Consider the following 23,676-nt stretch of genomic DNA (forward strand, 5'->3'; position numbering starts at 1 on the left):
AATCTATTCTTAGAAGTATTTCGGGGCGATTTGTGCAAAAAAAAATTGAAAATTTATCGTGAGATGACTGAATTATATGCGTTTAAAATTGGACCACTTTTCGTTACATGCCATTTTTGTAGAATTTGCAGAGTGCACCCCCACATCGAAAACAAAGACGTAGTCCTACGTCAAAAAAAATCGCCAAATGGTTCACAGCCTAAGCTAGAATTTTGAGGTGATACGAGGTACGCCTCATTTTATACCCTTATCAGGAGATAATCCAAGCTTTACTGACAATTTTCAACAGTGTACAGTGCTGATAATAAATTTCTGCAAAACGATAGTTTCGAAACAAGCAAAGACTTGGTAGTTTACTTGGACTTTCTATTTGATTTTCTATAATCCTACTAATCACTGAACGTCCTTCTTGGCTTGGGCTCGAACATACGACGAGAGGCCATGAATTCGAAAATTCAAGCAACATACAAATATAGTGTTATAAAAGGCATTTTGAAACTGGTGAGGGGGTGGGAGCTCTCACAGTTTCTAAGGGAATTATGAGAAAAAGATCTGTGCGAAATTTCAAAACTATAGAACATTGCATGAAAACGCTATCGCTGGGAACAGTGACAGTTCAGCGAGCTTGTTTACAAGATGTCAGACTTAAAAAGCGATTCGAACCCAGTTTTTTGTAGTGTAAATGAATCAAACAAAATTCTAAGTTCATGTAAACCTAAGAGAAGAGACGACAACAGGCTTCTTGCTCTTCCCAAAGAGAATAGGAAAAGAGACGAATAGTGTGAAGCCAAAAATACCTTATTGAGCAGACCAATCGTGCAATGTAAATAAACATTACTCATGCCTGAGTTGGAGGTGATAAGTATCGTAAATCTATCAAAAAAAAAATTGAATTTTCGTCAGAATTTAGTGCAATCGTGATTGTAAGGTGCATTCTAGAGTCTATGTATGAGTAAAAACAAGTTTTAGAATTATTTCATCTCTTTGTTTCGAAATGCACATCGTTTGATAAACAAATCCAACGATCGACAAAAGGTTTGTTTTCAAAATATAATAGGAGTCATTTAAAGTGCTGCCTTTGGAAACGGTTGCCAAATTCTAGTGTTGAAATCATCGTAAAGGGAGTGTTGCCGTTTTGACTGATTTTCACTCTGCGTCTCTTTCACTATTCTCTTTGGCTCTTCCTAATTTTCTCGACTTGGCCCTGCCATAAATCTGAAGACAACAAGCGTTCATCGTTGCCAGATTCCCTTTGAATGCTTTTTACAATTGCCGAAAATAATTGTACCTAAAAGATCGCACCTCTACCAAGGATTTACAATGCTAGCTGCATTTAAAAATTAAATTAAATATTTATTCATGTCTCTCTTAACAATACACGTAACTATATCGTCATTCAGGTATTTTATTCAATTTGCACGAAATGTTAATGTGTATGAAAAATAGCCAGAATAGATTCAGCAGCACTGTTTTCCATCCCGATTGTAAATATAATGAACGCTCATGACTGGCAAAATGACCAATCAGAAGCTGGTTCAATATTGAGGTTAGGACTGGATCAAATTAGCTACGCGATTGTCTTCTCTTCTCTTAGATGTAAACAAACTCTCCGCACTGTCGAAAAAGTGAGGTTAAACATTTTCATGCAGTGTTCTATTGGTTAAGTAGATTTTGAGTTATAATGTACGCATGTTTTTTTCGCCGAAAATATCTTAAGTGAATTAAGTAAGTTCTCAAGTACAATATTCTCAAAAGAAATACTAAACACATTTAGCAAATCAATTTGTTGATATTTGATGAAAAACACGAATCTGTAAGAAATAGCAATATCAATAACTAGCACTACCAGGCCCAAATAAGGAACTGCTGATGTAATACACATCGAATTTAAAACTATCTTAGGAGAAATTTCATGTCACTTCCTTGTTGACAACTTCTAGATTGTTCTGAAAAAATATACATTGTTATATTTTATTGTGCATTGGTAAAGGCACGGTGCCAAAGAACTCCATTTAAATCATTTCACACACACTTCTTGGGGGTTTTTTTTGTCTCCCGCTGTCGTACCGCGTACGTAAAACTGTCAGCCAATTCAAACAATGTCGTCTCAAGTATTTATAATGGCGTTAAAATCTGGTTGCACAAGTTACATCACGAAATTAATACGATCGAAAAGTAATTTTCGATTTCTTTCCCTCCACCTATTGACTAATCCATGTGCAGTTATGATAGTGCGAGATTGGGGTTGAATCGGGTAGAATTATCGCCTAATGAGGTTAAATCAAATGGCGAATCGTAAACATCGCATGTACATATATGTCTATACACATTGCAACTGTGTTGGTGTCCTAGACGTCATATAAGTCAATAAGAGCAATATGACAGATGAAGGAAAACAAATCGTTGATCACACTAATGGAGTTACAGATTGGAAAGTAATCTATGAACATTTTTATGCCTACACACCTAGAAATCGTTATTTTCATCTGTATATGGTGTTTGTTTTAGATGTTGATAAGTGCCATTTTATGACACCTTTTCCAAAAGCACCATTCGGTCCGGTCAATTGTTTTTCCACCAATTATTTTGTATAATTTGAAGTGTGATAATCTAATAAGTCGACTGATTTTCTTCTTTTAGAGTTTAACAAATGCTTTATATGGATAAACCGGCGGCAAAGCTGTACACAATTTTTTCTACGCATACCACTAAGCGTTCAATTCTTACACATGCTCGAAGAAAGTAACTTGAGCCTTAAGGATCCATCATTGACGAAGTCTGACCCCCCAAATTATCATTCATGACGCTTTTCGATGGTTCTTGATGTGAAATTCAAGTTTTTATAGAAAATAAAGTGTGTTTAGAAAAAAATATTTTTGGGTAAAAACCTAAAAATAGCTAAAATTGACCATTTCGTTTTCCATTTATAAATATGTAACTCCTGTATGGTTTAATAGAACGTACTGAATACCCCAACAGAACTTGAATAAAAGCCATTGGCATATTTACGCAGAAAATTTATGTAGGGGGCGCTAAATGCTTGGGGTTGCGAATAAACTGTCAGAACAGTAGCAAATCTTTAAAAGTTTATGTAATTTTAGCATTTTTAAGAAAATTGGCCTTAGTTGTATAAACAAATGAAAGTGAAGTGGAAGAAAACTAATTTACTTCAAGATAGTAATAGATTTATTATGCAAAACAGGGATAATAAAGTATATTTTTAAATTTTTCTTTCTGAACCGGTATAAAACCACTTCGTACAAAGTTGTGTATGTTCGAAATGAGAGATAGTTCTTTCCAAAAGTGAATTTATACTGGTTATGCTTTGATCGGCTGTTGAAATATTCTTAACTCGGGCAGTTGTGAACCCTAACCTAGAAGCAGAATATACACATTTTCGAAGATTTCTTATGTTAAACTTGAGTGTATCTACTAAAAACTATTATCATTAACTTCCAAATTGTTTTGCTTCCCTTCTGAGTCCGTTATTCACTATAATTGATGTGTATTTACGGAAAAACATTAAAAAATTACATCAAATTACTTATCGTAGATATGAAAACGCACAAACATCCACCTTATCTTGTTTATGCTATTAATCTGTAGATGTCGCAGCAGGTAATCGAGGTTTGCTGCAAAATGCCAATAGAAATTGAATTTGTATGTGAAATTAGTTCTACATTCAAAGTCCCGTTAAAAGGCGCACAACACCCTATCCAATCAAATGAAACATTCTCTTCCTGGCGAGCCGATAACCCTTTCAAGTGGAACTCTTCCTCTAGAGCAATAACGAAATTGCATTCTCCGCTAGCGTCACTTTCCATAACAGTTCTAATGATTGCGGTCGCGGGCAGTCGGTCGGATCACACCGAGTTCGCAACCTCATTAGGGCCTTCATTCAGGATCGTGATGAATGATGAAAGGTTCGCTGATTGCATAGCTGCCATCTGCTGGTGAGTTGGCGGTTGTAGAAAACGTCGTTTCATCATACTCTCCTGATTGCTTATGTGTGATGGGATGAAGTTGTGTACGGTGCATCGAACTGGCGATGATGACGAACAAACAGGGATCTCTTCGTGAAGTCATTCGCGGAAATCATGCGGATTCCAATCACGCCCTGCTTTGCTGTTACGATAAACTGTCGGGTCTGGATTTAATACGTTCTCTAAACATTGCACGATGATGTGAAATTGTGGCCGATGAATCGCACACGAGCCATCATTATGCTGATGGATACAGCTCTTCCCGATAGTTGAAAAATACGCTATATAGATTAGGATTCCTACTAGAACAAACCATCTTCCCATAAGATGAATCGATCAATTCTCATCTTATTCGAACAATCTGACGAAGATTGATGAGCGACCTGCTTCCAGTCCTGAATAGTTAATCAGTTTAATCACCTCGCGACTGAGCGAGTCTATTTAACTTGTCACTCCTTCATTTGTGCTTGGGTCAAAGCAAGCGTCCTCGATCTGTTAAAACGAGTCGGTCTATCCAACATTCCAATCCAAACAAATCGTCGTCATTTGCCTGAGCCAAGGCGACGAACTCTGGCCAACACCGTACGTACCAACCAACTATAGACTAGACGAGTGATGGTTCGGAAAAATGTTTGCATAACCCCCCGAAGAAATTATGCAGCGCGAAATGATTAATTGAGAAAGATGAGTGCATCTATGGGTTATGAAGGACAAGAACTCGACATATCTACTGCTGCATGCCGTGAGGAATTGTGGTGTGCTGAGTGAAAAGTGCTTCCAGCAGCCACGACCAGGAACGTGACGATGGTGAGGATGATGATGATCTGCTCGTTTCGAGCGTCTCTCAGAACCCTATGGGGGTCCGCATTTTGTGCAATTTATTTATGCCACTAGAAAAAAAAACTCTGGTCTGTAGCTTAGCGAGCTCTTGAAAATGCTAGAAGTAAATAAAGAAATTCTTCAATTTTTCTCTCCGACGCGCTATTATTAGAAACAACAGTGATTTATAATGTTTATTTTAATTTCTTTCTCGTTCCAGTCCACCCCGGTTGGCACGACCATCTTTCGCAGCATTCAGGCCCAGGACAAGGACGCCGGTGTCAACGGCCTGGTCGAGTACTTCGTCGTCGAGGGCTCACAGCAAAACATCTCGGATATTTCACCAAACACGCTGACGGCGGCCGACGGGTACGGAGTGTTCGCGATTGCATATCCGCACCAGGGACAGGTAATTATGCTGCTGTTGATGTGGATGCTATGACCGGTCGAATGGGTCATAACTTTTCGGGGTGTGCAGTTAACTTAACTAGTGTTTAGTAGTATTCGAATTCTGTTGGGTTTCCCATTATTGCGGGCGTTTTTACGTTGGTCATAGCCATAGTTTGATTAGTATTGGCAACCTGTACGGATTAAGCTCCCTACAACAACTATTACAGCTAAGCCAATCCTCACAGAAAATCATAATCATTATTATTGGTTTCGTAAGAACCACTCAACTGCCAAACCATCCGATGTTGAAGCAGTTTCCAAACATCAGTGCAGAAGTGCCAAACTGACAACCGGCGGCAGGTAATCGTGAAACGTGAGAAGGCTCGGTACTTTTGTTCTCCGTCGTCAATACACACAGTCAGTGTACACAGGTTGAACACAGAGCAATAATTGATACCGAGGTATGACTGCCATACATTTTCTAAACTTGATTAAGGGAATTCTTACGAGCAAAAAGTTTGTGTGAGAGAGAGACAGACCAAAAGATATGTAGACCAAGCCAGTAGCAACCATTGCCACCAGTCAACCCGTGGTGACCGGGACCAGTTTGTACCGAGCAAAATCTTTAGTACCGTGTGCCAGTTTGCAATCAGACACTTGGCACGATTTTCCCGTGAAGGCTATACTGAGTACTGGCTAATGTAGGTTAGAACCGACACTCGGTACACTCACATCAAAACCGATGCTGGGTGGGCGGATGAGAAAGGCCCACATTTACACGCGACTGTTGGTTGCCTACAGAGTATGTACTCACTATCTCAGACGACCGTCCCGGAAAGATTAAGATAAAAGCCGGTCTGTGTCATAATCGAGGCTATCGGTAAACTCAATAAATTTTCAATTAACACAAATCTTCCAACCGACGCGATTTTTATGTTTCATAAATTGTTGAATATTCCCGGCCTCCTAGCACAGCTAGATAAGGCCATAATAGTAGCAAATGGAAAACGAAACTCAACAATCGGACGTTGGATTTAATTGACACCTGTCAACGTCGTGACAGTGCCCAGATAGGGAAATTAAAAAAAAATAGTTTGATGTCGACAGTTTGGCCGCACGTACTGAACGAGTGTCGTTAGATGCATAAAATGACCGTTTTATTGTGCACTGGAAGTGGCGGCACGCGGGCTCGAAATTATAATTGTATAGCTACCTTTTGCCAGATTCAGTCTTGTATGCACCGAATGGTTTAAAGCGAAACAATATTTGAATGACAACGAAGATTTATACATGATGTGGAAGGTCATCTGTATGCGCTTAAATTGACTAATCCATGTGCAGTTGTGTTAGTGCGAGATTGAGATTAAACCGGGTGGATTTTTTGCCAAATGAAGTTAAATCGGATGGCGAATTTAAAACAATGCGTTATATGTATGTTGTCTATGCACATTGCAACTGTGTTGGTGTCCTAGACGTCAAATAAGTCAATAGTGACATACCGAGAGAAGATGGAACGAACACAAACGTAGCTGCCTTTCTCATATAGAAAGGTTATGCAATCGCTCCAAACATCGACTTTTTAATCTAGGCCCAGAGGGCCGAGTCTCATATACCATTCGACTGAGATCGACGAAATCGGAAAATGTCTGTGTGTGCATGTGGAAAACAATGTCACCTCTGTTTCTTAAATATGGCTGGACCGATTTGCACAATCTTAGTCTCAAATGACAGGTACAACATTCCCATCGGCTGCTATTGCATTTTATTGATTGGATTATAATTGGATTTTCGGTTCCGGAGTTACGGGTTGAAGAGTGCGGTCGCACAGCAAATTCACACATGAACTGGTACCACCATGATGGTCAAATGATGTATACAAAATTACTTGAATTTGTGGGTTTAGATGTCTAATAACCAATCGAAGCAGCTTCGACCGCATTGGCCTCCTATGACATCTACGATGGCCTTGATGTCCCCGAGAAATTTGCCAAATTCGTATGTCAATGTCACTTCTTAGAGAACTTTCGACCGATTTTTACAAACTTAATTTTAAACGAAAGATATGACAGCCTCAGTGACGTCTATTGAATTCTATTCAGATCTGACTTTTGGTTTCGGAGTTATAGTTTGGTTAGTGCGGTCACGCAGGAATGTCCCATATAAACCGTTACAATCGTAATACCTCAGAGGTTAAAAATCTACTGAAATCGACATCGCATAACATCGATTTGCAAATCACTGATGGCCAGTTAAAGATTCTTTGAAGCTATTGCCCACTATCGAAAATTCCGAAAGTCTCTAGCTTCGGGCATATTTCAGAATTAAATTCTCATTGGTTATTCGGTGATGACTGGACCGATATTCACAAATCAAGTATCAAATGAAAGGTATAAACAGCAGCTATTATCGATTATCTATTATCAATTATGAATTATCAATTATCTATTATCAACCCTTCTCTCTGCCTCCCTCTCCTTTCGAAGTATCGTTGGTCACATTGACCACCATAAAAGGTTCCGGCAGACCAGGACAAAATGAACATCTTACATATTACCGAACTCACATCAGTTTCTCGGAGCCGATTTTCATAAAAATAATCTCAAATGAAAGGGATATTATTCCCATAGCTAGCCATAAAATTTCGTGCGGATCGATTTTGTGGTTCCAGAAATATAGACTGGAAAACGGGCGTTAAATTCCACGTGAAATTTCACGTAAAATTCCGCGGGAGATTTCACATGAAATTGCGCGTGAATTTCACTTGAGATCTCGATCGGAATAATGCATTCAGGTGAATTCCGCATAAAATTTCACGTAATTGAGCGCGAAATTCCGCGAGTAATTGCGCGTGGGATTTCATGTTAATTTTTGCGTGAAATTCCATGTGAAATCCAGCGTAAAATTTCACGTAAAATTGAGCGTAACACTTTACGTGAGCTTCTGCGTAAAGTTTCATATGAAATTTCGCGTGAAATTCCGCGGGAAGTTTCACGTGAAATTAAGCGTGAAATTCGATGTGAAATTCCGCGTAAAATTCCCCAAGAAATTAAGCGCGAAATGCCACGTGAAACTCTGCATGACATTTCACGTTAACTTCCGAGTTAAATTTCACGTGAAATTCTGGGTGAAATTTAATGTTAACTTCCGCGTTGAACACGCGTGAAATTCTGCATGCAATGTTACTATAAATTTCGTCTGAGGTTTCGCGTGAAATTTCACGCGAAATTACGAGCAAACTTTCTCGTGAAATTCCGCTTAAAATTTCATTTGAAATTTCACTTGAAATTTCGCGCGAAATTTCGTGTTAACTGCCGTGTAAAATTGCGTGTAATTGGGCGTGAAATTTTACGTATTACGCATGAGGTTCCACGTTAAATTTCGCATCAAATTTCACCTGGAGCTACTTACGTGCAAAATTCCGCGTGAAATTTTACGTAAAATTCCGCATGAAATTTCACGTAAAATTCCGCATGAAATTTCCCTCAATCGAGCGAGAGATTTCCTATGAAATTCCGCTTGAAATTCCACGTGACATTCAGCAAGAATTCCGCTTTAAATTTCACGGGAAGCTTCGCGTAAAATTTCACGTGGCATTAAGTGTGAATTTCTACATGAAGTTTCATGTGAAATTCCGCACGGAACTCGTGTGACATGCACAGAATTGCGCTTGAAACTTCACATGAAATTCCGTGCGAAATTTTACATGAAATTCTGCGTGAAATTTTACATGAAATTCTGCGTGAAATTTCATCTGAAATTCCGCGTGAAATTTCAGGTGAACTCCGCATGAAATTTCACGTAATTGTGCGCGAGATTTCGTGAGGAATTGCGCGTGAGACGTTAATTTCCGCATGAAATTCCATGTGAAATCCAGCGGAAAATTTGAGTAAATTTAAACGTGAAATTCGACGTGAAATACCACGTGAAATTGCGCGTGAGATTTTTCTTGAAATTCAGCGCGAAATGTCACGTGAAACTCTGCATGAAATTTCACGATAATTTCCGCGTGAAATTCCGCGTAAGTTGCACGTAAAATCCAACTCACGGAGTTGCACGTGAAATTCTGGGAGAAATTTCATGTTAACTCCCGTGTTAAATTTCGCGTGAAATTCTGCGTGCAATGTTACTTGAACTTGAAGTTCCGGGTGAAATTTCACGCGAAATTACAAGCAAACTTGTGCGAAAAAAGTGAAATGCAGTCAAATGTCACGTGTAGCTTCGCGTAAAATTTCACGTGACATTAAGTGTGGAATTCCACATGAAGTTTCATGTGAAATTCTGCGTGAAATTTGTGCGACACGCGTAAAATTCCGCGTGAAATTTCACTTGATATTCCTCGTTAAATTTTAGATAAAATACCGTTTGAAATTTCACGCAATTGAGCGTGAAATTTCGCGTGTATTGTGCGTGATATTTCGCGAATTTCTGAAATCAGCGTTAATGTGAAATCAGCGTTAAATGCCACGAAAAATTAAGCGTAAAATTCGATCTTAACTTCTGCCAAATTCCGCGAGATATTCTATATGACGCTTCTTGTGAAATTACGTGCAACATTCCGCGTGAAATTTTACGTCAAATTCTGCGTGGAATTTCACGTAAAATTCCACATGAAATTACACGTTAAATTAAGTGTGAAATTCTATGTGAACTTCTGCGCGAAGTTTCATGTGAATTTCCGCGTGAAATTTCGCGTGGTGTTTCATGTGAAATTCCGGGTGAAGTTTCGCGTGATACTCCATGTGAAGCTCGCGTGAAATTTCATGTTAAATTCCGCATGAGTTTTCAGATTATATTCCCCGTGAAATTCTGTGTTCATTTTACGTTAACTTCCGCGTGAAATCCGCGTAATCTTCCATCTGAAATTCCGTTTGAAATTTCACGTATAATTCTGCGTTAAAAATCACGTGAAATTCCGCGTTAAATTTTACGTAATATTCCGTCTAGAATTTCACGTGAAATCCCGCGCGAAATTCACGGTGAAGTTCTGCGTAAAATATCATGTCACTCAAAATTTAGCATGAAATTCGACGTGAAATTCTGCGTGAAGTTTCATGTGAAATTTCGCGTAAAATTCTGTGTGAAATGTCAAGTTCCGCGTGAAATTTCCTGTGAAATTACGCACTAATTCCCTCATGTAATTAAGCGTGAAATTCGAAATGAAATTCCACGTGAATTTTCATGTAAAATTCCGCGCGAAAGTTCACGTGATTGCGCGTGAGATTCCGTCTGGAATTTCACGTGAAATTAAGCGTGTTAAGCGTGAAATTCGAAGTAAAATTCCTGGATTTTTATAGAAGTGGAATTTCTTGCATCATGTCGTGTGAAATTCCGCAGGAAATTTCGCATTAAATATCACGTCCAATTCCGCGTGAAATTTCACGCTAAATTCCACGTGATACTCCATGTGTAGCTCTGCGTGAAAGTTTACGCGAAATTACGCCCGGCCCGGAAATTTCACGTGAAATACCGTGTGAAATTCTGTGTTACATTCCACGCAAAATTCTGTGTGCAATTCCACGTGAAATTTCACGTGAAGCTTTCCATAAAATGTCGCGCGAAATTGCACCTGAAAATAAGCACCGCGTGAAATTTCATGTGAAATATCGCGTGAAATTTCGTGTGATATTCCAAATGAAGCTTCGCGTGGATTTTCACGTGAAATTTCGCGTACTTGAACGTGACATTTCGTGTGTATTTTATATTAAATTCCGCGTGAACGTAAGCGTGAAATTGGACGTGAAATTCTGCATGAAATTTCATGTGAATTTCCGTACGGAATTTCACATAAAATTACGTGTGAAATTTCTAGTGAAATACTGCGCGATATTCTATGTGAAATTACGTACTAAATCCCGCGTGAAATTTCATGTGAAATTCCGCGTGAACATACTCGTCAAATTCCACGTGAAATTTCACATGAAATTAAGCGTGAAATGCGACGTGGAATTCGATACGAATTTCCGCGTGAAATACCGCGTGTAATTTCACATCAAGTTCCGCGCGAAGTTTCACGTGAAAGTTTACGTGAAAATCCAAGTGATATTCTATGTGAAGCCACGCGTGAAATTTTACGTGAAATTCTGTATTAAATTTCACGTGCAGTTCCACGTACAATTCTGCGCAAAATTTCACGTAAAATTTCGCATGAAATTCGACGTGAAATTCCACGTAAGACTCCCGCGTGAAATTTCATGTGAAATTCCTCGTGATTTTATGTGAAATTCCGCCTGAAATGGACGTGATATACGTACTTGAAATTGACTTAAAACAAGTAAAAATGTTCAATAAGTTTGAAACAAATGAGTATATTTCCAGTTATTTCCAACAATATTCAGTGTTTTAATATCTCCACATTTATCTTGATCATTGTTTGCACGAAAAGTCACAATGGAAAGTTATATTAAAAAAAAACTAAATTTAAGGGGGTGCTCTCTCTAGTCAGCATAAAAAGTTTTTTTAGTTCAATCATAGAAAGCCATGCATAATTTTTATTGTTCAATTATTATAGATTATAGAGACTATTCAAACGAACAATGCCACAGACACCCAAGGAATATATTCGATGGTTTGGTCTCTAGACAATTGAATTGGCGTTTCCACTCTAAAGTAATGACATGTAACTAAAACACTAAAATAGAAGAAGGACCAAAAGGTTACTCTACAAATAAACAACAACAACAACGAACTGTCGTTGCCAGGATCATTTAAAAAAAACATAGATTACTGTTGACCAAACCTTCTTGAAGCACGCCAGATAGAGATCGTTGATGAATAAATTGAAGATCAGTTGTCGTAAGTAACTTTCCTGAGTGATACATATAGGCATTTTAACTAAGATTACACACCTAGAAAAAGTCGTGTGAATTTACGTCTTCTGACCATGACATATACCAGCATCAAAAATAACAATTTTACGTTTGGTTTTAATTTCAGATGACGATGATTTTCGTAAATCGTGTAATTTTACTCCAGATATGGTTTTGGTTCCAAATGGTTATACGTGTAATTTATGTGAAATTCATGGAAATTACATTTTTCATCTAAAATTGAACAGAATATGGTGATATTTCGTCATATCGTGGATTTCTGTTTGTTAAATTGTCATGTTTGAAATTACCTCAATGATAAAATTCATATTTTTGGTGTGTAGTCATGTACATGGTATGCCAGTCACATGAACATAATTGTTTGTGAAACATATTATGTGTCCTATCTGATTAAATACATTAATATTACGCGGATTTATCCTGTCATTCAAATTTTGAGAACTTGGGTTTTAAATGTTTATGCAAAGATTCTTTCCCTTGTTTCCGCCTTGAACTCGTGTTATTTGTTGACCAATTTTTTTCGGGAAATATCGACGTTGATACCAACACATAGGTCAATTCGATGTGAAAGCTCAAATGTTATCAATTTCACGTCAAACTCATTTTCGTGAAACTTCAAATATGCGCGAAATACAGTGAAAATTAGTGAATACTGATTTAAGAGCGGTTAAGTAGACCGAAGTTAAAAAAAATTCCCCTCGAAGTATTTGTGGCAAAATGAATCAATGGCGAAATCGGCTACCTGAAGATTAGAAGAGTCTTAAGAATAAGTTCAAGGATTGTTTGATTTATCCATTTATTCGCTACTCGCTGCATATTAATTGTGCTAGCTAGGAAGTTATACAATATACCAAATTTAGTTTACTAAATCGTGAATAAAATATTTTTCGTTAGCCGTTTATGACACTATTCATGATTTCAAATTAACATCTGCATTGAAAATTAATAGGTGTTCGAGCTTAAAAGATTACCGTTTTAAAGCTTTACCGTTTCAAATATTATAAATTAACCAAGACACTATAAACGGCTACCTAAATGTACCGATAATCCCCCCTCAAAGAAACCAATCACTGAGCTGCAATCCATTTGACATTCTCTCTTCACCTTCCCACAGGTTACCGTCATCAAAACCTTGGATTACGAGCGCATTCAGCGATACTACCTGACCATCGTCGCATCGGTAAGTAGCAAATTTATGCCGCTTATCTTGTATTATTATTGTCTTAAGAGCCGCCGCCGGCTCCGCACCGGCAACATCATCCGTCCGAATTCATTTCCATAAATCTGCAAATACAAAGTTGCAGCGGGCTGACTCAATCCGCGAACGCCGGTGTGTGGACGCTCGTGAGGCCATTCTTGCATAGAAATTGATATTTCACATCCAATATATCGAAATGGATTCCGTTTTTTTTTCGCAATGCAAAGCATAGGAGCGTATGCGAGCCGCCAAGAAACTATTCCTTTTGGGCGAAGTAAGTTGCACAACTTGATTAGGTTAGTTTGTTACGATAAGCCTGGAAGTGATTCGGACGAATGGAAAAGCTGATCCTTAGGCACAGCGAACATTATTCCCGCGATTCTATGGTCAGATAAATTTGTTCGCTCCATTATTTTATTCCTGAAGCCGGTCGCGCCAGCTTTGGTTGCAATTGTAGTAAGAGTTAGTGTGGCCGAGAGAGTTCGGAAAAAGGGATGCAATCACGGGATACCTTAGAATCGCAAATATTGAAAGCTTTTGTGCGTTTTAATTTTGAAAGTTTATTCAGTTGAAATTAATGATATTATTGAAATTAATAAACGTCAGAAATCGGCGCCGAAGTTTGTCGTAAACATTCACTACTTATTCGATAGTATCCGCTTAATAACCATGATGGCAGCCTACAATGTCATCGTTGAAGGCCTTTATTTTAACAATGGCCGTGCACGCCATTTGCGCAATAACGATCTGTTGGACGTCGTCCAACATTTGATCCAACGAAGGTCCTACATTCAACTATTATGAAACATATATTTCTTAGAGGGAAACTAAAGAGACTAGAATAACAAAGAGACGCCATCTTAATTCAGTGAAAACAATTCAACTGGCAACCAGGCTACAGATCACAGGCAACACTGCAATTGTGCAAGCCTCACCAAACTTTGTTGTTATTCCGTTTGTTTCTTCTAACCAATGTAAAAAATCGATGCGACTTCTGGTCTGCTGAGTTCCTCGACCAGCTAAAACATAGTTATATCCGCAGGAATCGTATTTTGCAGCAGCAAAACCATATTAGGCCAAAATTGATTACTTGCATCATTTGGTATTCGTTACCTTCATGCTGAATTTCGTGCTCCCACCAAACCAAGCTCTTTTCTCTTTAGCGTTTCTAAACACGATAGTATTGTAACAAATTTGGTTTGAGGATATAATTTTTATCTTTAAAACCATTAGTAATTTTACTGAATTGCATAACAATACTTCCTTAAAAACAATGCCACATAATGTTAAACATTTACAGTTCACAACTCTCTTGTTCGTTTGGAATGACATTGGTAGTAAAATTGGAATTCCAAACGGAACATGACGTCTCTTTGTTATTCTAGTCTCTTTAGGGGAAACAATTATTGTCAAAATAGGGATACCCTGGATCCGATCAGTACATTGCGCATAACAATTTTGGAGAATTAAATTAATTTAGAGTTCTAACATTTCTATTACTACACCCCTGCCCTGATTACAATATACCCATCTTCTTCGGAGTATTCCGCGAGACCACAGCCCAAGCCTGCACGATTATTAATATTATTTCCTTTCCGATTCGCTTTTACTTTCGGTTCCTAGATTATTGTTTCCGTTTTCTTCCATTCCATTCGATTCCGATTTGAATTGGCCCTTCTCTCGAACCCTCGACCACAGGCCATCGATTGTTACGATTTCTCATCTTCATCTGAATACACCCGCCCGAACCGCCCAGCTGTTTCCCTCCTCCCGTTCCGTGAGGCGCACGGTTCACGGGTTCGGTTCGTTAGAGGCAGAAAATAAACGAATAGGAAAACGGCAGCGCTAACTCAATTTGTATTCATGCCCGGCGGCTTGCAAAGCTTTTCAGCCGCGCTCTGCGGCTAATTTAATGCATTGGAATGAAAATAAAACCGCGCGCGCACAATGGGCTCGAAAAAAATCAGTGAGCTGAAACAAAAGGAAATAGTTCTCCTCGATAGGAGGTAGCCCGGTTTTATTTGGTTCCTGGATGCAGATGACCTTTCGCCAACTATAGGTAGGAACCTCCTACCTGTGCGGCGCACGTGATCCCGAGTTCGTCGACCTTTACTTAAGTTGTGGTCCGGTTTGAAGTTATGCTCGGTGGAGTGCTGTGATATGCATAGTTTGATGCGATACGGAATGGAGATTTTCTTTTCCAAATGTTGCCTCTAAAACCAATTTTCTCGGAAATCCAAAACCTGTCGACTCTTCGGCTTCCATCGTACTAACGAAAATGTGTGGAGTCCCCACTGTCATTCGCCATGAAATATATGTTTGTCAGGGGATTAACCACACTATTATAAGGATCTACTTATGCTTTGATTGAGAAAATTTCTCGCGAACCTAAATTTTATTTCATCCACTTTATTTCAGTTGGCATGTATTTAATTCCACTACTCACGTAGTTTTCAAACATTGTTTAACGCAAAATTTCTCACATGTTCACACCAATTGCTTACACCTACCTATAGAATTAGGCGAATATTACCACAAACAAGTAGTGCAACTTTGCGCAAGCACCGGAACCCACAATACAACAACATAATTACCCTCTGGTCCGGATACAGGCCTGCTGATGCTGGATGCTGATGGAGGTGGACAGTTAACAGCATTGCGATAACGGTTACACATATGATCGTGCGGCCGCTAATTACACCTGACACAATGGGACACAGCGCGCACCTTCACATCAGCCGCGATGCATCCGTGTGTAGCGGCGTTGATTTTGCGAACAGTCGATTGTTGTTCTGTAGGTCGGAAGGGAAACATGGTAGAAATGGACAAGCGACGCGCGGCGGTGGGCTGCACAAACCACATAAGTGCATTGTGCGCACACGAGCTAGCTGAGGCCACCAGAAGACCGCTATCTGCTCGGAAGAGCATGTGTAAATTATTTTCAACGCGCCTGCCCAGACTGTCAAGTATGTATGCAGTTGCATGTAAATAAATTGCTGTCTTTCCGCACAAAACGCGATGGTGTTTTTGTTTGCGTGTACAATAATCAGTAGCGTAGCCAGTAATTAGTTTTTTTAAAGGCTCAAATGCATGGTATATTTTGTGGAATTATCAAAGTTCTAAAGCGGAAACAAATTACAACAGTCACGATCTGAATCTAACAGATCTCTCTCAGCAGTTGAATTATTCTACACGGAGCTAAATCTGGTTTGAGATTCCATAAAACGACTTATGGGCCTTAGACATAAAAAAATCTCTTTGAGCTGAAATTCCGACCAAATCGTTATTGAAATAGTTTGAAATAATTGCGAATCAATCTCACAAAAAATTAGCAATATTTTAACATTAAATTTAGGGTATCGAAATTTGATGTACAATAATATCTCGCTTGGAATTCATTACATTTACTAAAATTTAAATGTTTTTGTTCTTGAAAAAACTACCAGGGACAGCCCGATGGGGTTGCATGAATTCTAGTACGTAGGACTAGACTACTTATGTGGTTTGCTGTCAAAATGTATGAACTGATAGCGGTTGGGGTTAGAACCTGACTCAGTTTCAGGTTCAAGCGAAATCGCCATTAATGCGAAATATTTCATTTCTTCGAGCATTTGAATTAATAATAAATCAAATATATTTCTTTTGTAAGTATAACCAATCAACATCGAATGTTACATCTTGAACCAAACCGCCTTGCTTATCAGGTCATTTTAATTGTAGTAGACGATCGAACTCGATTAAACTTATTTTAGAAGATCTGAAAAAAGATGACTGGAAACTGCAACCGAAAACCGAACTAAGAGCTGGAACGGTTTTAAATCTTTATGGAACAATGTCAAAATTGTAAAAAACTTTTCGATTGTATGCGGTAAAAACCCGGACGGGTGAAGAAAAATCAAGTTTTAGACAATATAGTCGTTTCATGCATAGAACAAATTTTCTAGTTTTATTTTGCCATTATTATTATAAATAAGCTTTCTAGTATGTATTAGTAGAATCAAAGTAGGATAGACTGTGTGAAAATGAATAAATGAACGAAAATAATAAACCTTAGTTGCGCTTTCCATGGATTCGCGTAAATTTGTTGTGTTCGTCTTTTCGTAAGTGTTCGTCTTTGCGCAACGAAAGGACAGATTGTTATTATGCACGCATACAACCGCGAACATATTAGATATGCACAATCACCTCAAATATTGAACCCAATGGAACGGTGTACAATATTCGAATCAAACTGTTGTGTGAGTAAATCGTATCCGTACACGAATGGAAGATATGCACCAAACAAAGTGAGTTAACGCCAGTGATAATGGATGGAGCGAAAGAGACAACTAGTACCACGACACAATGTTAACCGTGTTTGCAGCTCGACTATACAAGTAATTTTGGGTACGTGTTTTATACAAATAAATGCGGTCGACATTGAACATAAAAGTGCGCCTAAAACGAGCAGAACACATCAGAAAGCATGGTGTTTGATCGGACAAGCTTAGCCGCCCGTTGAACGGAACTACGTGGCCATAGCCAGTGTAGTGGACTCATCAGTCTGCTACACTGGTTGTAGAAGCACACAGCACTGTGATCTGCCTGCCATTCTACAAGAACAAGTTTCAACGACCAATTCGGTTCCTTAAATAGTCGATGATGGCGTCATTCATGGAGCGTAGCGTGCTAGGTACGTACACACTTAATTTTTTCTAGCGAATAACAGCATTTTTTGCCGAGATTTGAACAGTCGAGCACTCAGCAAGTTCAAATTTCGCCGAAATCTCAGCAAAAGCTACAATTATTTGCTGAGACTCGGGGAATATTTCGCTGAAACTCAGCAAACCAATTACACTTTTCCGAAATATCAGTATAAACATTTACTGATCACTCGGCTGTGCGGGAAATTGCCGAGCCCAACTAAGTGTGTAAATCCTTTGGGCCAGACTTGGGAAGCTCTACGGTCTGTGTGCAAATGCGTGGTATTTTAACTATGATATACATTATTTAAATTTTTAATGACATCATATCTAAAATCTATGGGTTTAACCACTGGAATCTGTTCTTAAAAGTATTTCTGAGCGATATGAGCAAACATTTCGAAAATTTATCATAAAATTGCTGAAATGCAAAGTTTAAAACCTAATCACTTTTCGTTACATACCATTGTTTTGAATTTACAAAGTGCATTCACATATCGAAAACAAAGACGTAATCCTACGTCAAAACAGACACTTTAGGAATCTTTTATATATAAGGTAATGTAAAAGTTTGGTTTTTTTGTAGTTTTCGTTTACAAAAATTTGACAAAATTTTCAAAAAGTAGTGCAAAACTCTTATGAAATATAAATGGTTCGGTGGATTTTTCAGGTTAAATAAGCTATCTTCAAAATAAATTTCGACTGATCAAAGCCACTTTTTCTTTTTAAATGATTAAGATGCGTATGCCAAAAAATTCCAAATTCGAAGCTAGTCTGCTTCCCCGGTTATCTTCCCTAATGTATTATCGCTGTTTAATAATTCAATTTTTTTGGTCTTTTGACTTAAGTGCCAATACCTTATTTAGGACTGGTGGTATCCAACGGGGAAAAACGATCGGAAATTGTGAGTGAAGCTAAGCAATCATGTGAAAAAAATTAAAATTTAATAGATCAAATGTGTTGAAATTAAATAGATCAAATGTGTTGTGGTGATCAGCTGCCGTTGTGTGTGATTGTCCCTTTGCAGGCAGGGTACGATCACTGTCGCCAGTGGGATAACCATATGTTATTTCTGGGATGTCACCATACCCAGGGATAGCATAAGGGTTAGTGCATTGGGCCGGAGTCTCAAAGGTTGCGAGTTCGAGTCTCGCCTCTGGGGGGAATTTTTTTCACATGATTGCTTAGCTTCACTCACAATTTCCGATCGTTTTTCCCCGCTGGATACCACCAGTCCTATCGCTGTCTGTTTACTGAGGGATAGAGAATTGCTCGTTCGGCTTATCCTCCACATCGAGGGTGGCTGGTGCTTTTGGATTATTCGCTGTTAGCCGAAGAAGCGAAATTTTACATCCAGCGAAACCGGTAACAACCGTGACAGCAAAACAAAAATTATCATTAAAATGTGCATCAAAGTATGCCGAAATTTAATCGAGCAATCAATTTGATTGGAAACCTGACTAATTTGTATCTCCGGGTCATAACCTTATCAAAGCAAAAACTTAAACTTAATTCATTTGAGGTCAAACTGTTGTATATATTCACAGGATGTCTTTGAAGGAATTGGTTGTATGAATATTCCCCACAACCTAATAAATATTACAAATATTGCAATGAATGCTAGACAGTTAATATCTAAATTTCGCAAAAAAAATCTGAATTTCTTTTGCTGATGTGTATATGGAAAAAGCATAAGCATAAGAGCCCGTGGTTGCTACTCCGTTATTGACTAAAACTAGTTAAGATTACAAAATTTTCATTGAAACAATATGATTGGAAATAACATGATAAGCAACATTCTGCAATCTATATTAATCTCTGACCACATCCGAATGCAGATCTTCTGGGAAAGAAAGAAATGTGCGATACATGTCGCTGCTAGAGTCCGATGAATCCTCTGTATCTCCACTTGTATCACGGGAAGGGGAGAGTTGCTAGCAAGTGTGCCAATAGTGTTAGCAGAGGAAACCGTCTGCCGAGAATTTGTGAAATGTATCATTTGACATACTCATACGATTGGCCAAATAAGAAACTCCGGGTAGCCGACTATGGGGAGCATTGCTTATATTTTAATAAATCGGTAACGTTCACTATTCTGTATAATTTTTTCGTAGTATTAATTTATTTATATTAAACTGCAAAACTAACTTAAAAATAGGAATCGAAAAATGAGTTATTAGCAATATATTAGTATGACTATAGTATAACAGAAGTAGCAATAGTATAACAGAATTTCGATTCTAAGCAAATTATAAAATGTCAATTCTATGCAATCATGTCCGCGCGCATTATGATAACTAATGGTTATGCAATATAAGTGCTAAATAAAAACATGAGATAGTTGACAGTACTATAGTGAAAATATAGAATATTGGTTATTGAAACATTATTTTTACAGAAGACAAACTAGCAAAAGGAACAGCATCAACAAATTTCTAATAGAGAAAAAGAGTGGCAACGAATTGGAGCTACAACTAAAAAATATCCATTATTTTCGCTACCACGACACGAAACAATTTCTTCGTGCTGGAATGACTGAGGGAAATCGGTAACTGGTCCTGGATCCTTCTCGCGAATGGTCGATTCTCAACCCTCACATATGATAGAAGTAATCATTCCACTCCGTCAAGATCATGGGTTTTCTCTATGCACATTCAATGCACCATGGATTAGTTCCCCAGGTGGTGAAATAAGCACTTAAACAAACATAGAAATTAGATTGCTCAGTCAAAAGTTATGTCAGCTCGATTGGCATCACCCGGCGGATATGTCTTCCCCTACAATACCATAAAATCAACGAACGTTTAAAATTGCATACGACAAAACATGTGCAATTTTGAAAATAATAAAATTCAGACTACTATTTATTAGCAACAAAATAAGAACGAAAAAATAGTTGCACAACCAAAGTGATTCACTGCGCTGTTGATGAATCACCCAATTAAAATAGGTGATAAAGGAACGCGGTCAAAAAAACTGACCACCGCCCCCATCCGAAGCGAACAGTTACTGTGTTTGGGCAGGTTACACACTGATGGAATGAGCACGAAACGTGCTATTTCCAATATACATACCTGCAAAATGTGTCTATTAAGTTGGTGATGGGCGTGGTCGAGTAGTGACCATATCTGTACAACGAAGATTTCGAATCTTAGGATATCACTCAACCACCAACGGCAAGGACCAAAGGTAACTTAAACTGGCCTCAGCTTGAGGAATAGGGTATGCTATGTTTCACGGAGAAATACTTTTAAGAACACATAGAGAAACTTGGATATTCACGTTCTCGTAGACGCATACAATCTCATCAACGATCTTTGAAGGATCGAATTATCACGGTTAAATTAGCGCAAGATTGTGCAGTTCCAAACGTTAGACACACAGATAACTTAAACATGCATAATCACTTAACAATCGAAGAATGACACGTTGGAGATAACCAGAGGGCAAATAATGTTGAGGATGTGAATATCGAAAGTGTCTGACTAAATTGAAGCAATAATGCACAAGATGATCGGAATGAACTGAAAACAAGTATCGGGACTAGTCAAATTGGTTCAAGAAGCGTCACCAGATATTTAAGCAACGATCCGTTATTTATCGGCTAGGGGTCTGATCATATACATATGTATTCCAACAACGCGTACGACTCCGTGAAACAAAACAAACCACGATAGATTGCTAGAAAAGAAGTGTTTATTATCTATTTCCGCAACTGAACTGTGATGATGTGCTGTATTTTCATACTGTAAATTAATATATCATTCAGAAAACCCGAAATTTTGTCTTTCGCCATATTTGTACAACATCCGGAAGAGCCCACACGGATACAATCCAGCAATTCACCTCCTGCAAAAGACATTTTAACGAAGTTCACCCGCAATATGATTTCAATATCTCAAAATATGTATTCAGCAAGAGAATTAAAAACTAGTATAAACACTTGTTTGTTTGATATGACGTCAAAGACTACACAGTAAATAAAATAAAACAAGTTCCTGAACAGTATACCATTTGAATCTCGAGAGTCTCCATTTCATCAGAAGTTGGATTCAACAAGAATCTTCAAGAATACTGAGGAGAATTCCATCTGAATTCTGAGTAAGATCACGGTGAAATACAGAGGAGTGTTCCATCAGACTACTAATATAGGTTCCAATCGGGATGTTAAAGATTCCCCTAGATCTTAAAGAAGATTAAAAAGTAAAGGGTTGTGTACAGGACACGACCACGGTGACATTAAAAATGTAGCTTTTTTCAAGAGCGTGCAAATAAATTTTATCTATCACACATATCGACTCACGTTTTTGCTCACTCGCCTGTTTTCATATGTTACAATTTGTAATCTATTTTTACAATTAATCAAGTATCTCACAAGGTGATTAGCATTATTTGGCTGATCCATCTAGTAAAAATAGGCCTGGTCTGTCCAGAAAATATATTCAAAATAAAAGTTCCATATTGAGAACTGTGATGAGCAAGCCCACGCCCGCCAACGGAAATATGCAGATTGTCCATGAAATTAGAAATTTCAATTTCCATTTAAATTTCCAATAATGTACTAATGAACTTAAGTAAACAATCTTAAGGTTAAGTATTTTTTAATCGATTAGTGGTTGAACAAATTAAATTATTTGATAAATTACATTGTTATACAACGTTCGCACTACCAGTTAAAACGGGTTTTTATGCTATCTTGGTGACATTTTTCTTGTTGTTAATTATTATAACGTGTTATAACTCTGTAGTGTAAACATTGTGTTATTAAACCAATTCTGCAGCGTTTTATGTTATATAGGTGTTTTATGTGATAATAGAACTGACATAATTATATCTTCAGTACAGCGGTTTGTTTCATAATTTAAAACAGAATTATTTTAAAATTTAAATTGGTATATCCAACCGTTCTATTTGTTGTATACTTTAAAACGCGATTAGAACTGTGTTTTAAATACATAGGGCAGGACAGATACTCTGACTGCATAAACTGGGAAAACAATTTTAAGTCCAGTAACTCTTAAGACATGGCTTGAATTTTAATCGAAAAAGACACCCGCTTAAACTGCTGCTGGGACGCTAAGTTTTGTTTTAAAATTTTCCGTTTTGTGCAGTACGAAACAAAAGTGTTTGAAATTAGAAAACAAAAAGTTCTGCTGAGAATGTGATTGTTTCCGATGCAATAACACTCAGGTTTTTTTACGCGGGGGATACAGGCCGCGTAAATGAAAACCGCATAAATTTCAAAAAACGCGTGAATGAAAACCGCGTAATTATAAAATCCGCGTAAAAAAATACCGCGCAAAAAAAACCGCGTGAAAAAACCTGAGTGTGCTCTCCTATATAAAATACTACGCTACTGAACAGTGCAATAACTACAGAAGCACGTTGTCAGATGCGTTACTGATAAAAAAAACATAACCGAAATATATATCACATATAACCGAAATATGAAACATATGAAAGCCAATAGGCTCTTTACCCTACGCAGCTACAAAGCGCCGTAAACATGGATTAACAAGTTATAACGCACACACATGCATAACAATAATTTTTTTTTTCAGCGCAGCACTCAAACAGCAAACATAAGTCGCATCCTGCCGTATTGAATTAAATCCAAACCACCCCACCCACCCACTTTGCAAATCATTCCTTTACACCTTGCTGGTACCCGAAAAATCCGCACACGACCACCGCTGCCGAAAATACATAGCGTCTACCGCTTAGTGTAACATCCAGACGCTGCTACCATGATCTTACCCGTTCGACATAAGAACAAA

The 23,676-nt window shown here is 38.0% G+C and overlaps 1 protein-coding gene across 1 annotated transcript in view; it reads left to right on the forward strand.

Annotated features, from left to right (window-relative positions):
* Positions 1-23,676, forward strand: part of LOC131677621 (cadherin-99C) — a 462,625-nt gene that overhangs the window by 306,455 nt on the left and 132,494 nt on the right. The window contains exons 5-6 of the mRNA XM_058957516.1: positions 5,023-5,211; positions 13,134-13,199. Coding sequence (XP_058813499.1) covers positions 5,023-5,211; positions 13,134-13,199 — 255 coding nt within the window. The remainder of the gene's footprint in view (positions 1-5,022; positions 5,212-13,133; positions 13,200-23,676) is intronic.

Source organism: Topomyia yanbarensis, chromosome 1 (assembly GCF_030247195.1).
Source record: "Topomyia yanbarensis strain Yona2022 chromosome 1, ASM3024719v1, whole genome shotgun sequence".
In the NCBI taxonomy this organism is placed as follows: domain Eukaryota; kingdom Metazoa; phylum Arthropoda; class Insecta; order Diptera; family Culicidae; genus Topomyia; species Topomyia yanbarensis.